This window comes from Macaca thibetana, chromosome 1 (assembly GCF_024542745.1).
Source record: "Macaca thibetana thibetana isolate TM-01 chromosome 1, ASM2454274v1, whole genome shotgun sequence".
NCBI lineage: Eukaryota > Metazoa > Chordata > Mammalia > Primates > Cercopithecidae > Macaca > Macaca thibetana.
The window spans coordinates 31,249,152-31,266,496 of record NC_065578.1 but is presented as its reverse complement, the minus strand read 5'-3'; the positions used below and the strand labels follow the sequence as shown (position 1 = coordinate 31,266,496).

Sequence of the window (17,345 nt, the reverse complement as noted above, 5' to 3'; positions counted from 1 at the left end):
GCTGGTCTCAAACTCCTGGGCTCAAAAGAACCGTCTGCCCCAGCCTCCCAAACTACTGGGATTATAGGCATGAGCCACCACATCCAGCAATTTCTGTTCTTTATAAACAGTGTTCTGTTATAACAGACTAAGATACTGATGACTACTAAAAAAATTTCTATCTTCTGAACTACCTACTGGATGCCTCTACTTGAATGTCCCCCAAACATCTTAACAGTTATCAATAGTTATTTCTAAACAAACAACAACAACAAAAAACAGTGGCTTATGCCTGTAATCCCAGCACTCTGGGAGGCTGAGGTGGCAGGATTGCTTGAGGCCAGGCCCAGGAGTTCAAGACAAGCCTGGGCAATATATTGAGACCCCGTCTCTATAAGTTAAAAAAAAAAAAAAGTTATCAACTGACATGGCATTCTCCAAACCTCCAAACACTCACCATCAAATTGCCCACACCAGAGGCCAGGAAGTGTGGCTCACGCCTGTAATCCTAGCACTTTAGGAGGCTGAGGCAGACAGATCACTGGAGGTCAGTTTGAGACGAGCCTGGCCAACATGGTGAAACCCCATCTCTAATAAAAATACAAAAATTAGCCAAGCATGGTGGCGTACGCCTGTAATCCCGGCTACTCAGGAGGCTGAGGCAGGAGAATCCCTTGAATCTAGGAGATGGACGTTGCAGTTGCAGTGAGCCAAGATCATGCCACTGCACTCCAGCCTGGGTGACAGAGCTAGACACTGTCTCTCTCTCTATATATATATATGTATTGTCCACACCAGGAACTTGGGATCCATGCCTTCTTCCTTACCCCTAAAATCTGAATTTCTTTTTTTGTTCGTTATTGTTTTTTTGAGACCAAGTCTCTATCTTTTGCTCAGGATGGAGTGCAGTGGTGAGAACTCAGCTCACTGCAACCTCCGCCTCCCAGGTTCAAACAATTCTTATGCCTCAGCCTCCTGAGTAGCTGGGACTACAGGCATGTGCCACCACACCTGGCTAATTTTTTTATTTTTTTGAGATCGAGTCTCACCCTGTTGCCCAGGCTGGAGTGCGGTGGCGCCATCTTGGCTCACTGCAACCTCTGCCTCCCAGGTTCAAGTGATTCTCCTGCCTCAGCCTCCTGAGTAGCTGGGATTACAGGTGCGTGCCACTACGCCCAGGTAATTTTTGTATTTTTAGTAGAGACGGGGTTTCACCACGTTGGCCAGGCTGGTCTTGAACTCCTGGCCTCGAGTGATCTCCTGCCTCGGCCTCCCAAAGTACTGGGATTACAGGCGTGAGCCACTGCACCTGGACCCCATGACTTTAATTTCTTTCTCTCTTTTTTTTTTTTTTTGAGACGGAGTCTCCCTCTGTCGCCCAGGATAGAGTGCAGTGGCATGATCTCCGCTCACTGCAAGCTCCACCTCCCGCATCCACACCATTCTCCTGCCTCAGCCTCCCAAGTAGCTGGGATTATAGGCGCCCGCCACCACGCTCGGCTAATATTTTTGTATTTTTAGTAGAGACGGGGTTTCACCAGTTAGCCAGGATGGTCTCGATCTCCTGACTTCGTGATCTGCCCTTCTCAGCCTCCCAAAGTGCTGGGAGTACAGGTGTGAGCCACCGTGCCCAGCCCATGACTTTAATTTCTAAGGTATAAACCTGATGATGTCACTAACCTGCATAAAACTTGAATCATTCACAAGTGCCCTCAATAAAGTCCAACTTCCTTGGGACAGCATGCCCAGCCCTTCATGGTCTGGTCCCTGTTTACATTTTTTTTTTTTTTAAGACATAGCCTCACTCCGTTGTCCAAGCTGGAGTGCAGTGGTATGATCTTGGCTCACTGCAACCTCCACCTCCCGGGTTCTAAGGGATTCTCCTGCCTCAGGCTCCAGAGTAGCTGGGATTACAGGTGCGCGACACCATGCCCGGCTAATTTTGTATTTTTAGTAGAGACGGGGTTTCGCCATGTTGGCCAGGCTGGTCTCGAACTCCTGACCTCAGATGATCCACCAGCCTTGGCCTCCCAAAGTGCTGGGATTACAGGTGTGAGCCACCTCGCCTGGTCGGTCTCCATTTACTTCAGCAACCACATTATTTGCAACACTTCCCTCGCCCCGGGTCCCCACCTTCTACAATAGGCCCCCAAATCTATGTCTCAGCCATACTGTTACAAATGCCTGCTTTTCTTTCTTCCCTTTTTTTTTTTTTTTTGAGACAGAGTCTTGCTCTGTCACCCAGGCTGGAATCCAGTGGCCTGATCTCATCTCACTGCAACCTCCACCTCCCAAGTTCAAGGGATTCTCCTGCCTCAGCCTCCCAAGTAGCTGGAATTACAGGCGCGCGCCACCACGCCCAGCTACTTTTTATATTTTTGTAGAGACAGGGTTTTGCCATGTTGGCCAGGCTGGTCTCGAACTCCTGACCTCAAGTGATCCGCCTGCCCTGGCCTCCCAAAGCGCTCGGATTACAGGCGTGAGCCACCGCGCCCGGTCAAATGCCTGTTTTTCAAAGGTGCTGTCCTCTCTCTTGCCTCTGAAACTTGCTGTTATCTTTGCCTTCCCTTTGCCTGGCTAAGAACTCCTGTTCTTCAGGTCCTGAGACGTCCCCTCCTTTGCTGACTCCTCAGGTGGAGTTCGGTGCCTATTCTCTGTGCTCCTCTAACACTCTGAGCTCTGACACGGAGAGAACTTCGGTCACTGGGACCCGATCATTCCCACCGCCCCAGCCCCTCAACACTTCCTCGAACACAGTAACCTGCTTGAGAGATTAAGTGAGAAGCCTGTTTTAACAGGTTGCATCCTTCTCCTTGCAACCCCTGGCGCCCCACGTCGCAGTAGCAACCGCAGGCCCCGCTCAGAGGCTGGGGGAGGGGAGGCGGGCGACCAGTCGTGCAGGGCTCTTCCCCCAGAAAAGATGAGGAAGAGACGGGGCAGGGAAGAGCTTTGGGTTCTCGGCAAGAAAATGTATCCTTGCAGCCGTCTCCATCAGATTCAGCCTCCCTGCTCGGACGCACCCTCCCCTCTAGGAGTCCCACTCAAACTCTCCACATCAAACTCTCCACATCAGACTTCCTCAGAATCTTCCCACCAAGATTACCTCAGGGTTCCCCCACGCGATCCCCTCGATCTCAGCCTCGATCTCCTTTCCTCACAGCCTCCTCCCTCAGCCTCGACTTCCCCCTCGCAGCCTCCTCTCCGAGCCTCTCCCCAGCGCCTCAGCCTCCCGCAGCCTCCCATCGGCGCTCCAGCCTCAGCCTCCAGGTCCCCGGTTCGGCCCGGCCCGGCCCCGCCCCCGCCGCGAGGACAGTGCTCACCGTCGTAGTAGTAACAGACTTTCCTCCGGGTGCCCTGCGTCTGCGCCATCTTGCTCGCCTCCCGTCCCTACCGTCAGTCGGTCCGTCCGCCCTCCCGCCCGCGGCTCAGCTCAGCGTCCGACCCAGGGGGGAGGGGGCGGGTCTCCGGCCCGCCCCGCCCGTCCCCTCCTGAGCTCACCTATAGCCGCGCAGCCCGGGCACTGCTCCAGCCAATCAGCTTGCGCAGACACGGGCCCGGAACTCGGCAGGGGGCAAGGGCAGCCCGGAGAGGCCGCCGAGGGCCCCCTGGGCCTGTACCAAGGTCTGCGACAGATGGGTGGGGAGCCGCCCGGGGACCGTACCATCAGTCCCGGGGGAGGAAAGCAGCTCCGTAAACTTAACAGTCCCACTTGGTCGTGAAAAGCGTGCTTGGAGATCGGAGGCCAACTTTCTGATTTTACGGAGAATAAACCGAGGCCTACAGGGGAAAAGTGACTTGCACAAGGTCACTCAGCCAATAAAAGGGCTGAACCTGGGTTAGAAAGCGAGTTTGTGATCGCAAAGGAGGGCTACAGAAAAATAATTAAATTAAAAAGAAAAGCAACACGCTGGTTTTGAGAGGAAGAAACTGACAAGAAAGGGAAAGAAAGCTGTTTGTCGAGGGGCTGCTGTGTGCCAAGTACTGTGCGACAGTTTACCAATGTTATTTCAGTTTTTCCTCAAAACACCTCTCGGCCAAGGGCTTTTTACCTCCATTTTACAGGACAGGATAAAGAAGTTCAGATTTCTGTGAATTACTCAAAGTTACACAAAGTAATTAAATTCAATTTTTCAACTGTACAGGGTTTTTTGAATGCCTTCTTTGCACCAGAGGCACTGTAACAAAGTGACAGAACCCAGCCTTTCTGACTCCAAAACCTACCTCCCTGAAGCAGTCACCCAGGATGACTTAAGTAGGAGTCTCTTTAGACAGGAAGAAATGGGATTATCCTATGATAGGAGAGCAGATTTTCCTTTCCTTTCCTTTCCTTTTTCCTTTCCTTTTTCCTTCCCTTCTCTTCCCCTCCCTTCCCCTCCCCTCCTCTCCCCTCCCCTCCCTTCCCTTCCCTTCCCTGAGGACAGTTCCGCTTTAGTTGCCCTGGCTGGAGTACAATGGTGTGATCTGTGCGGTGTGATCTCGGCTCACCGCAATCTCTGCGTCTGGGTTCAAGCGGTTCTCCTGCCTCAGCCTCCCGAGTAGCTGGCCTTACAGGCATGCGCCACCACGCCCGGCTAACTTTGTATTTTTAGTAGAGACGAGGTTTCTCCATGTTGGTCAAGGTGGTCTCCGACTCCTGAGCTCAGGATCCGCCCGCCTCGGCCTCCCAATGTTACTGGCATGAGCCATGGTGCCTGGCCTAGAAGAGCAGGTTTCTCAGCTTGGAAGCTAATGACATTTTGGGCCAGGTAATTCTTTTTTGTAGGAAGCTGTTCTGTGCCTGGGCAACTAGAGCGAAACTCTTGTCTCCAAAAAAAAAAAAAAAAAAAAATTAAGCAGCATCCTTAGCCTCTACCCACTAGATGCCAGTAGCACCTTCCCCCCAGGCTGTGACAACCAAAATTGTCTCTAGACATTGCCAAGTACTGTGCAATAGCTTTACCACTGGATTGGGGGGAAGATTAGTGGGGTGTAAGGGAGTGTAAAATTGCCCCCAACTCTCCCATTGAGGACCACTCCACCAGATCATCAATTATCAACTGATCATCACTGAAAGCGGAAAGACCTAAAAGTGCAATGCTGGGCTATTAAAATAACTAAAATAGGCCGGGCGCGGTGGCTCAAGCCTGTAATCCCAGCACTTTGGGAGGCCGAGGCGGGCGGATCACGAGGTCAGGAGATCGAGACCATCCTGGCTGACACGGTGAAACCCCGTCTCTACTAAAAAATACAAAAAACTAGCCGGGCGAGGTGGCGGGCGCCTGTAGTCCCAGCTACTGGGGAGGCTGAGGCAGGAGAATGGCGTGAACCCGGGAGGCGGAGCTTGCAGTGAGCCGAGATCTGGCCACTGCACTCCAGCCTGGGCGACAGAGCGAGACTCCGTCTCAAAAAAAAATAAATAAAAATAAAATAAAATAAAATAAAATAACTAAAATAATGTCGATATTTAATGAGTGCTTTCTATATGCCAAACATTGCACTAAGTTAGCCACCTACTCGTGGTCCTACATTCAACAAGAGACAGAGCAAGCTCATGTCTGTAATCCCAACACTTTAGGAGGCCAAGGCAGGTGGATCACTTGAGTTCATGAGTTCAAGACCAGCCCGGGCAACACGGCAAAACCCCATCTCTACAAAAAATAGAAAAATTACCCGGGTGTGGGGGCACGCTCCTGTAGTTCCAGCTACTCAGGAGGCTGAGGTGGGATGATAGCCTGAGCCCAGGAGACAGATGTTGCAGTGAGCCAAGATCACACCACCACACTCCAGCCTGGGCAATAGAGCCAGGCCTTGTCTCAAACAAAACAAAACAAGATACATCTTTATGCCTCTTTAAAGAGTGTTTGGGACTTGTGTTTCTCACTCAGAAACTGCATTTAAGTCATTAATTATAAGGTAACAGAAAATCTAAGGCTGGTTGCCTCTATAATAGAAACAGCAAAGCGCCAGGGAACAAATTCTACTCCGAGTTCTCTGCTGCTAATTCTCAGCTAGCCCTGGGTGGGTTTACTTAACCGTTCTGGGCCTCCATTTCCCTTGTTATAAAATGGGGAGGAGGCCGGCTGCTGTGGCTCACGCCTGTAATCCCAGCACTTTGGGAGGCTGAGGCAGGCAGATCACGTGAGGTCAAGAGTTCGAGACCAGCCTGGCCAACATGGTGAAACCCCGTCTCTACTAAAAATACGAAAATTAGCTGGGTGTGGTGGTGCACGCCTGTAGGTCCCAGCTACTTAGGAGGCTGAGGCAGGAGAATCGCTTGAAATCAGGAGGTGGAGGTTGCAGTGAGCCGAGATCAGGCCACTGCATTACAGCTTGGATGACAGAGTGAGACTCTGTCTCAAATAAATAAAAGAAATAAAATAAAATAATAAAAATGGGGAGGATAGGAATACAAAATTCACCGACACTATGGTAGCACACAGTATCCCAAAGAGAAGGAGTGTGGGGATCAGATGAGATCATGAGGTGTGGCAGCAGGTCAGTCAGGTGATAGATTTACGTTGTTATGACTCAGAGGCTCTTTGTTTGCATTTTTTTTTTTTTTTTTTTTTTTGAGAGATGGAGTCTGGTTCTGTTGCCCAGGCTGGAGTGCAGTGGCACTATCTCGGCTCACTGCAACCTCCACCTCCCGGGTTCACACCATTCTCCTGCCTCAGCCTCTCAAGTAGCTGGGACTACAGGCGCCCGACACCACGCCCGGATACTTTTTTGTATTTGTAGTAGAAACAGGGTTACACCGTGTTCGCCAGGATGGTCTCGATCTCCTGACCTTGTGATCCGCCCGCCTCGGCCTCCCAAAGTGCTGGGATTACAGGAGTGAGCCACTGCGCCCGGCCTTTTTTTTTTTTTTTTTTTTTTTTTTTTTTTTTTTTTAAAGACGGAATCTTGCTCTATCGCCCAGACGAGTGCAGTGGCGCCATCTTGGATCACTGCAAGCTCCCCATCCCGGGTTCATGCCATTCTCCCGCCTCAGCCTCCCAAGTAGCTGGGACTACAGGCACCCGCCACCATGCCCGGCTAATTTTTTGTGTTTTTAGTAGAGATGGGGTTTCACAGTGTTAGCCAGGATGGTCTTGATGTCCTGACCTCGTGATCTGCCCACCTCGGCCTCCCAAACTGCGAGATTACAGGCATGAGTCCCCACACCCGGCCCTTTGTTTGCATATTTTAAAAATTAGAGGCCGGGCATGGTTGCTCAAGCTTGTAATCCCAGCAGTTTGGGAGACCGAGGCGGGCAGATCGCCCAAGGTCAGGAGTTCGAGCCCAGCCTGGCCAACATGGTGAAACCCCATGTCTACTAAAAATATAAAAATTAGCTAGACATGGTGGCAGGCGCCTATAATTCCAGCTACTAGGGAGGCTAAGGCAGGAGAATTCCTTGAAGCCCGGAGGTAGAGGTTGCAGTGAGCTGAGATCGTACCATTGCACTCCAGCCTGGGGGACAAGAGCAAAACTCTGTCTCAAAAATAAAATAAAACAAAAACAATAAATAAAATTTAAAAATTAGATTATTTTCCCTTTAATAAAGAAATATGACATTCCCCCATCTTTTTTTTTTTTTTTTTTTTTTTTTTTTTTGAGACAGTTTCGCTCTAGTGGCTCAGGCTGGAGTGCAATAGTGTGACCTTGGCTCACCACAACCTCTGCCTCCCGTATTCAAGCGTTTCTCCTGCCTCAGCCTCTCGAGTAGCTGGGATTACAGGCTCCTGCCACCACACCTGGCTAACTTTTCGTATTCTTAGTAGTGCCGGGGTTTCATTATGTTGGCCAGGTTGATTTTGAACTTCTCACCTTGTGATCCACATGCCCAGGTCTCCTAAACTGCTGGGATTACAGGTGTGAGCCACCGTGCCTGGCTGACATTTCCCCATCTTTCATCAAACACTCTGCCATCCTCAGGTATCTTTAATTTTCTCACTTTTTAATGGAAATGTGTGTGCAAAAAAACCATTTTCTTTATTATACCATAATGTAATTTTCTTTATTATACCATTTATTAAACCACTTCTCTTTATTATAAGAACAACAAGCACGAACTTGATGATAAATAGCTACTAACACTCAGTTTCATTGTCTAAGACCAACAGGGAGTGGAGGGGACTCTGGCAAAGGCAGAGTTCATGCCCTACCTGGAGGGGTGGCCATTATTTGGCTCCATGAGGACAGGTAAGTCCAACATAGCTAAATCTTTTTTTTTTTTTTTTTTTTTTTTTTTTGAGATGGGGTTTCGCTCTCTTTTTCGCTCAAGCTGAAGTACAGTGGCAGGATCATGCTGACTGTAGCCTTGACTTCCTGGGCTCAAGCCATCCTCCTAAGTAGCTGGGAATACAGGCGTGCCTCCTGAGTAGCTGGGACTACAGGTGTGTGCCACCACACCCTGCTAATTTTTTTTTTTTTGCAGAGACAGGGTTTTGCCATGTTGCCCAGTCTGGTCTTAAACTCCTGGGCTCAAGCAATCTGCCCATCTTGGCCTTCCAAAATGCTGGGATTATAGGAGTGAGCCAACGTACCTAGCCCCTATTTTACAAGAGAAGGCAGAAATCTGGAGTTTTATGTAAAATCTCCCCACTTTTATAAACTGACTAACTCAGTCTATTTTCAAGACAGCAGTAAGAGCCATCCTTTTAAAATGTAAGTCAGGGCCGAGCGCTGTGACTTACGCCTGTAATCCCAGCACTTTGGGAGGCTGAGGAAGACAGATCACTTGAGCTTGGGAGTTCGAGATCAGCCTGGGCAACATGGTGAAACCCCGTCTCCACCAAAAATACAAAAAATTAGCTGGGAGTGGTGGTGTACGCCTGTGGTCCCAGCTACTTAGGAGGCTGAGGTGGGAGGATTGTTTGAGTCCATGAGGCAGAGGCTGCAGTGAGCCGAGATTTCACCTTTGTTCTCCAGCCTGGGTAACAGAGTAAGACCCCATCTCAATAAAAAATAAAAAAATAGACCGGGTGCGGTGGCTCACACCTGTAATGCCAGCACTTTGGAAGGCCAAGGCGGGCAGATCATGAGGTCAGGAGATCAAGACCATCCTGGCTAACACGGTGAAACCCCGTCTCTACTAAAAATACAAAAAAATTAGCTGGGCTTGGTGGTGGGCTCCTGTAGTCCCAGCTACTCAGGAGTGAGGCAGGGAAAGGCGGAGCTTGCAGTGGGCCAAGATTGCACCCCTGCACTCTAGCCTGGGCGACAGAGTGAGACTCCGTTTCAAAAAATAAATAAATAATAAAAATAAATAAATAAATAAAATGTAATTCAGATCATACCAGCTTTGCAGAGATTCCTACAAACTTTCCTCAAAATAGCTTCTGCAGAGGTCACAAGGCCCCAGGCCTGTAGGATCTACCCTCCTCTCTCAAAGCTTGCCAGGTAAACGCCTGCCTCACCCTATTCCCTCTGGTTGACTGCTCCTCCCCCTCCTCCATACAAGGCTCACTCCTTCACCTTGGAGTCTTTGCTCAAAAGCCACCTTCTCAATGAAGCCTTCCTTTTTTTTTTTTTTTTTTGAGACAGGATCTCCCTTTGTCGCCTACTCTGGAGTGCCGCAGTGGCACAGTCATATCTCACGCACTCCTCATGCCTCAGCCTCCTGATCTGCTAGGACTACAAGCGTGAGCTACTATGCTCGGCTAAGTGTGTTTGGTTTTTTTAAAACTTTTTTTGGAGACCAGGATCTTACTCTGTTGCCCAGGCTAGCCTTGAACTTCTGGCCTCAAGAAAGTAGTCCCAGGTACTCGGGAGGCTGAGACAGGAGGATCATTTGAGCTGGAGAGGTTGAGGCTGCAGTGAGCCGTGGTCATGCCACTGCACTCCATCCTGGATGACAAAGTGAGACCCTGTCTCAAAAAAATAAAAATAAAAAAATCTGAAGATAGTTACAGATTTATTTGTTCCTCCTCCACTCCCACTGATTCATTTGACTAGCCTTAAAAAAACAAAATCTGGGCTAGGCACGGTGGCTCAAGTCTGTAATCCCAGCACTTTGGGAGGCCGAGACAGGCGGATCATGGGTCAGAAGATTAAGACCATCCGGGCTAACATGGTGAAACTCCGTCTCTACTAAAAAATACAAAAAACTAGCCGGGCGAGGTGGTGGGCACCTGTAGTCCCAGCTACTCGGGAGGCTGAGGCAGGAGAATGGCATGAACCCGGGAGGCGGAGCTTGCAGTGAGCTGAGATCCGGCCACTGAACTCCAGCCTGGGCGACAGAGAGAGACTCCATCTCAAAAAACAAAAATATATGAGGTCAAATATAGCCCTTGAATCAGTTAAAAATGCTGTTGCCCTTTTATAATGGGGAGGAAGGTCCTGTGACACACCCATTCCCTAAGGGATTCCAGGCAGGAGTCTCCCTGAATCCTTTGGGGAGGGGTTAGGAGCACTGTCCCATTTGAAGGGGTCTGCAGAGCCCCCAGACATCCACTCATCCCATCTTTCACCCCATCTCAGGGTGATCTAGTTACCATTTTCTTAACCCCCACTGCCCACCCACAAAGAGTGGACAGTAAAGAGATGAACAACAGTCATCAACAGACATTTATTGAGCTCCTGATGCGTGCCAGGCCAGGCACCAAGGAGGAGCACACAGAGGTATTAGATAAGGTCCTGGCACTCGAAGAACTTCTGGATGATCTGAGGAAAGAAAAGTAGGTGGGCAGAAGCTTCTGTCAATCCCAGGCTTCTTCCCTCTCTCTGTGGTCTCAGGAAATGGAAGAGCCAAAGGGGTACCTTATACAGTGTCCAAGACATACACGCACAGGCTACACATGTACAAGACACATGTGCAGAGTCCACGCAACTACAGGACACGTGTACAGACACAAGGTGCATATGTGTCACATATGGGCGAGATTCGTGTGCAGAGTCCATATGTGCATAGGCCGTGTGACTATGGCACAAGAACTCCATCTCCCCAAGTCAGGCTGGAGAGAAAAGGGGAGGACTCCAGGGCCTCTCGAGGCCTCTCAAGGCTGAGGCTGGTACTGGCCCTCCGTGGCCGTGAAGAAGTCCTCCAGCACACTGCGCAGGTAGTCAAAGGTGGGCCGGTCCTCCGGGCGCTCCTTCCAGCACAGCCTCATAAGTTGGTACAGCTCCTCTGGACAGTTTTCGGGGCACGGCATGCGGTAGCCTCGCTCCAGGTTCTGAATCACCTCCGGGTTCGTCATCCCTAGGGGTTGATGGGAGAAAGGACATGAAGGTCAGGCACTGGAAGCCCACAGGCAGGGGTAATGTTTGGAATATTTAACTGGCACAGTGTGAGCACCAATCCAAAAGAATCTTGGTCTTCATCAATGGTAAGGTCACACAAGCCGTACTTGCTGAATGTCAGTCACACCACTTGGAGTGCCTGGTATAGATTATTTCTTTTTTTTTTTTTTTTGGAAATGGAGTTTCACTCTTGTTGCCCAGGCTGGAGTGCAATGGCACGATCTCAGCTCACCACAACCTCCACCTCCCAGGTTCAAGCGATTCTCCTGCCTCAGCCTCTGGAGTAGCTGGGATTACAGGCATGCACCATCACGCCCAGCTAATTTTGTATTTTAGTAGAGATGGGTTTCTCCATGTTGGTCAGGCTGGTCTTGAACTCCCGACCTCAGGTGATCCGCCCGCCTTGGCCTCCCAAAGTGCTGGATTACAGGCGTGAGCCACCGTTCCCAGCTAATTATTTACTTTAAATAAAAAAATGTTGGCCGGGCGCGGTGGCTCACGCCTGTAATCTCAACACTTTGGGAGGCCAAGGCAGGTGGATCACGAGGTCAGGAAATCGAGACCATCCTGGCTAACACGGTGAAACTCCATCTTTACTAAAAATACAAAAAAGCAGCCGGGCATGGTGGTGTGCGCCTGTAGTCCCAGCTACTCTGGAGCCTAAGGCAGGAGAATGGCGTGAACCCGGGAGGTGGAGCTTGCAGTGAGCCAAGATCGCACCACTGCACTCCAGCCTGGGCGACGGAGCGAGACTCCATCTCAAAAAATAAATAAATGAATAAATAAATGAATAAATAAATAAATAAAAACAAAAATTAAAAAAAATGTTTTAGATAAGGGATCTCACTATGTTGCCCAGGCTGGAGTGCAGCAGCTGTTCACAGGCACAATCATAGCACATGGCAGATTTGAACTCCTGGGTTCAAGTGATCCTCTCACCTCAGCCTCCTAAATAGCTAGACAACAGGTGCACACCACCATGACCGGCTTCCCTGGTATAAATTAAATGCTCAATAATACACACATGTTAGTTGTGGGACCTTGGGCGAGCCCAGTTTCCTTATTTGGAAAATAGAGTAAAGAGTAAATAGCTGTTCCTACCTGACAGAATTCTTATGAGGATTGAATGAGGATTGATGAGAAAGCATCAAATATAGTGCACAAGCCAGGCATGGTGGCTCACGTCTGTAATCCCAGCACTGTGGGAGGCCAAGGCAGGGAGATCTCTTGAGGCCAGGAGTTCAAGACCAGCCTGAACAACATGGCAAAACCCCATCTTTACTAAAAATACAAAAATTAGCTGGGCATGGTGGTACATGCCTGTAGTCCCAGCTACTTGGGAGGCTGAGGCACAGTAATTGCTTGAACCCAGGAGGTGGAGGTGCAGAGGTTGTAGTGAACTGAGACTGCGCCATTACACTCCAGCCTGAGCAACTCAAGCCAGACTCTTGTCTCAAAAAATAAAAAATAAATAAAAATTATATATATATATCACAGAAAGCATCGAATCTATCCAGGCACAGAAAGTCTGGATCGGAGATGCTTCATAGAGGGCACCTGAGGCCAGGTGCAGTGGCTCACGCCTGTAATCCCGGCACTTTGGGAGGCTGAGGCAGGTGGATCACCTGAGGTTAGGAGTTTGAAACCAGCCTGGCCAACATGGTAAAACCCTGTTTGTACTAAAAAAATACAAAAATTAGCTGGGCGTGGTGGCATACACCTGTAATTCCAGCTACTCAAGAGACTGAGGCAGAAGAATCACTTAAACCCAGGAGGTAGAGGTTGCAGTGAGCTGAGATCATGCCACTGCACTCCAACCTGGGTGACAGAGAGAGACTCTGTCTGAAATACATACATAAATAAATAAGTAATAAAGGGCACCTGGGATGATGATTATTTGGTAGGAATGATGAGATGGTCAGGGCCCAGGGCAGCATGGGCACCCACAACCAAGACAGTGGTGAAGTCGCTCCAGTTTTAAGACCAGGCACATGACATCCTGCATCAGGAAGCCAAATGGACGCTGGGCCTCAGCAAAGCAGACTTTATTTGGGCTTGAGAAGGTTCCCCAGGCCCCTCCATGACCCAGATGAAATAGTCTTTGAGCTGGTTCCCTCCCTTTATGCTGGTCCTAGCCCCTCTGGCAGGCGTTTGGCATGTAGACCCCAAGAAGAACTGTTCTGGAGAACTACGTGATCACAGCAGTAACACAGCTCCCTCCTTCCCTGTTTCTAAATTGCTCATGTAGTGTCTGGTTTCTCCTTCAGTCTTCTGAACAAAGATTGTGACAAGCAGTTCCCAAAGACCAAAAGCTTATAGGGTATTTACAAAATCAAAGTTTTGCTCCTGGAAAGTTTGGGACTAAAGCCTGGTCAACAGAGACCCTTTTTCCCCAGGACTTGTACAAGGGAGGCCTCTACCTATAGGACTCTCGCAATTTTATTTTTTTTTTCTTTTTGAGACAGAGTCTCACTGTGTTGCCCAGGCTGGAGTGCAATGGCATGGTCTCGGCTCACTGCAACCTCCACCTCCCGGGTTCAAGGGATTCCCCTGCCTCAGCTTCCTGAGTAGCTGGGACTACAGGCGCATGCCACCACACCCGGCTAATTTTTGTACTTTTAGTAGAGATGGGGTTTCACTATGTTGGTCAGGCTGGTCTCCAACTCCTGACCACGTGATCTGCCCATCTCAGCCTCCCAAAGTGCAAGGATGGCAAGCGTGAGCCACCATGCCCGACCGGGACTCTCACATTTTAAAATTAGGGCATAGGAGGACATAGGCCACAGAACTAAACAGCCATGGCCAGAGTTAGGGGATGCAAGCCCACAGGTTAAATCCAGCCAGAGTATGGCCCACAGATCCACTTTGGATTGGCCCTAGAGTGGTTTTGTTTATTTATTCATTTAATTAATTTATTTAATTTATTTATATTTATTTTTGGGATGGACTCTCACTCTGTCGCGCAGGCTGGAGTGCAATGGCGTGATCATGGCTCACTGCAACCTCTGCCTCCAGGGTTCAAGTGATTCTCCTGTCTCAGCCTCCTTAGTGGCTGGGACTACAGGTCCCACCACTACGCCTGGCTAATATTTTTGTATTTTTAGCAGAGGTGGGGTTTCACCATGTTGGCCAGGCTGGTCTCGAACTCCTGACCTTGTGATCTGCCCACCTCAGCTTCCCAAAGTGCTGGGATTACAGGCATGAGTCACCGTGCCCAGCCCCTAGAGTGCTTTTAAACAATTTGACTCGATCGCCAATAAATGGAAATGAACAAATTTTCCTAAAACTCCAAGTTTTGGCTTCTCTTAAAAAAAAAAAAAAGATCTAGTTTTTCAGGTCCCCCACGCCTTAATTGCAACCATCTGCTGGAGCAGCTGCAAGTTTACCAAGGTCCCCATTTCTCCCCATTGTCTCCCTGACCCTAATGCTACATGTCAGTTTCCATTTATCATCATGCTTTCACTGCCTATTTTCTTCTAATAGATACATTCCCTATGGGTTTCCTTCTGTGGGAATAGGCGAGGAGCAGTGAGGACCCCTGGCAGGATAACTGGAGAGTATTTCCATATTTCCAGCTCCAGCACTACCCCTGGACTCTGGGTTGGGGCAAGCCCAGGGCAGGGAAGCCCCTCAGCTTTTCACCTGTCTCCAAGGTGTTTTTTTGTTTTTGTTTTTGTTTTGAGACGGAGTCTCGCTTTGTCGCCCAGGCTGGAGTGCAGTGGCACGACCTCGGCTCACTGCAACCTCTGCCTCCCAGGTTCAAGCAATTCTCCTGCCTCAGCCGCCTGAGTATCTGGGATTACCGGTACGTACCACCAGGCCCGGCTAATTTTTAATTTTGTTTTTTTTAAGTAGAGATGGGATTTCACCATGTTGGTCAGGCTGGTCTCAAACACCTGACCTTGTGATCCACCAGCCTCAGCCTCCCAAAGTGCTAGGATTACAGGCGTGAGCCACCACATCCGGCCTTCCAAGGTGTCTTTACCTTCCTTGGAGCAAAGGTCTGTTCACCTTACTCTGGGGATGTGGGACGCTTCTACAAATTTAGCCACTGTGCCGCGCCTCCCTACTCCGTTGTCTTTGTGCTCCATTTCCTCTCCCCAGAGTTTCTTAGCAAGTTCCTTTCAAAAAATTCCATCCCTGTCTTGGCTGAATTCAGGGGTAAAGGGCTTTGTCCAGGAGATGGTGAGGGAGTCAGTGTATACTGACAACCTACTATGAGTCAGGCTCTTTCACAAATGGTCTCTCATTTTTCCTTTTTTTTTTTTTTTTTTGAGACAAGTTCTCTCTCTGTTGCTCAGGCTGGAGTGCAATAGAACGATCATGGCTCACTGCACCCTCAACCTCCTGGGCTCAAGCGATCCTCCCACCTCAGCCTCCCAAAAAGCTGAAACTACAGGTGTATGCCACCATGCCCAGCTAATTTTTAATTTTTTTTTTTTTTTGGGGGAAGAGATGGAGTCTCTCTTTTTCTTTTTTTGAGGCAGGGTCTTGGTCTGTTGCCCTAGGCTGGAGTGCTATGGCATGATCTTGGCTCACTGCAACCTCTCCCTCCCTGGCTCAGGTGATCCTCCCACCTCAGCCTTCTGAGTAGCTGGGACTACAGGCACATGCCACCAAACCTGGCTAATTTTTGTTTTTGTAGAGATGGGGTTTCGACCTGTTGCCCAGGCTGGTCTCGAACTTCTGGGCTCAAGCCATCCTCCCACCTTGGTCTCCCAAAGTTCTGGGATTATAGGCATGAGCCACTGTACCTGGCCTAGTCTCTTATTTTTAATATCAGGAAACTGAGACTCAGAGAAGTGAAGTGACTAGTTCAAAGTGATGATTGATAATAGCTTAGTATTGACCAAGCACTGTTCTAATCTCATATTAGAGATGAGAACAGATGGGAAAGAAGGAATGATCTGAACAAAGCCAAACAGAAAGTTAGCAACAGTGGCAGATCTGCTAATAAAAGGTAGGCCTCTTGTTCCTGAGCTAGATCCTCTTCTACCATACTAGGCTGCCTGGGCCACAACTAAAGAAAAGAGCTGGGGCCGGGCACGGTGGCTCATGCCTGTAATCGCAGCACTTTGGGAGGCCGAGGCGGGTGGATCACGAGGTCAGGAGATTGAGACCATCCTGGCTAACATGGTGAAACCCCGTCTCTACTAAAAATACAAAAAATTAGCCGGGCATGGTGGCACGCACCTGTAATCCTAGCTATTTGGGAGGCTGAGGCAGGAGAATTGCTTGAACCCAGGAGGCAGAGGTTGCAGTGATCCGAGATGGCGCCACTGCACTCCAACCTGGGCGACAGAGCTAGACTCCACCTCAAAAAAAGAGAAAAAGAAAAGAGCTGGGGTTATTAAAGAGAGATACAGAGATGGAAGCCAGCTCTGGGAGATGTGGCATCTGCCTCGGGATGTTGGAGTCATACCCCTGAAAGGATAGAGGAGATGCAACTACAAAGTTTCAGATTCTGAGACTGGAAAGAATTGAGTGGGGAGACATGGACTTGCTGCCCTTCCCATCACCCTTTCAGTTCCTGCCCTTGGCTCTAACCTGGGTAAGGGATGCGGCCATGGGTGACAATTTCCGTCAGCAGGATCCCAAAAGACCACACATCCGACTTGATGGTGAATGTCCCATAGTTAATGGCTTCTGGCGCTGTCCACTTAATGGGAAACTTGGCTCCTAAGGAGGAGGCAGAGTGAGGTCACCTGGGTCTGCTTGGCTAGACCCTGCAGGGCCCAGATCACCCTTAAATCTCACACTTACCCTCCCTGGCTGTGTACTCGTTGTCTTCAATGAGGCGTGCTAGGCCAAAGTCTGCAATCTTGCAGCTCAGGGTGTCAGACACCAGAATGTTGGCAGCCCGAAGGTCACGATGAATATAATTCCGCTCTTCAATGAATGCCATGCCTTCTGCAATCTGCAGGACAAACACAGATCAGCAATCCTGAGCCAGATGTCTTCACGCCACTGGCCTGTGCCCTTGCCCAGCCCCTCCCCAGTCTCCTTACTTGGGCTGCCATGTCCAGGAGTTTGTTGATGGTCAACTTGATGCCTGAAGAGGTCTTGAGAAAATCCACTAGACTCCCTGTGGGCAGAAGCAAGAGTTGCTGGCCTAAGTTGCCCCAGGAGGAGGGCCCCAGACCCTTCTCCCAGACCCTTTTCAC

General features: G+C 49.6%; 3 protein-coding genes across 6 annotated transcripts in view; all 3 read right to left on the bottom strand.

The window, feature by feature from the left end:
• HDAC1 (histone deacetylase 1) overlaps nt 1–3,630 on the bottom strand; it is a 43,232-nt gene extending 39,602 nt beyond the window's left edge. The window contains exon 1 of the mRNA XM_050795505.1: nt 3,300–3,630. Coding sequence (XP_050651462.1) covers nt 3,300–3,348 — 49 coding nt within the window. The 5' untranslated portion in view covers nt 3,349–3,630. The remainder of the gene's footprint in view (nt 1–3,299) is intronic.
• Nucleotides 1–17,345, bottom strand: part of RBBP4 (RB binding protein 4, chromatin remodeling factor) — a 418,599-nt gene that overhangs the window by 395,082 nt on the left and 6,172 nt on the right. The window lies entirely within an intron of this gene.
• Nucleotides 10,490–17,345, bottom strand: part of LCK (LCK proto-oncogene, Src family tyrosine kinase) — a 33,000-nt gene continuing 26,144 nt past the window's right edge. For all 4 annotated transcript variants that reach the window (XM_050795104.1, XM_050795114.1, XM_050795122.1 and 1 more), the window contains 4 exons: nt 17,190–17,266; nt 16,945–17,098; nt 16,729–16,860; nt 10,490–11,140 (listed from right to left, as the gene is read on the bottom strand). In XM_050795104.1, the coding sequence (XP_050651061.1) occupies nt 10,938–11,140; nt 16,729–16,860; nt 16,945–17,098; nt 17,190–17,266 (566 nt within the window). In that variant the 3' untranslated portion in view covers nt 10,490–10,937. The remainder of the gene's footprint in view (nt 11,141–16,728; nt 16,861–16,944; nt 17,099–17,189; nt 17,267–17,345) is intronic.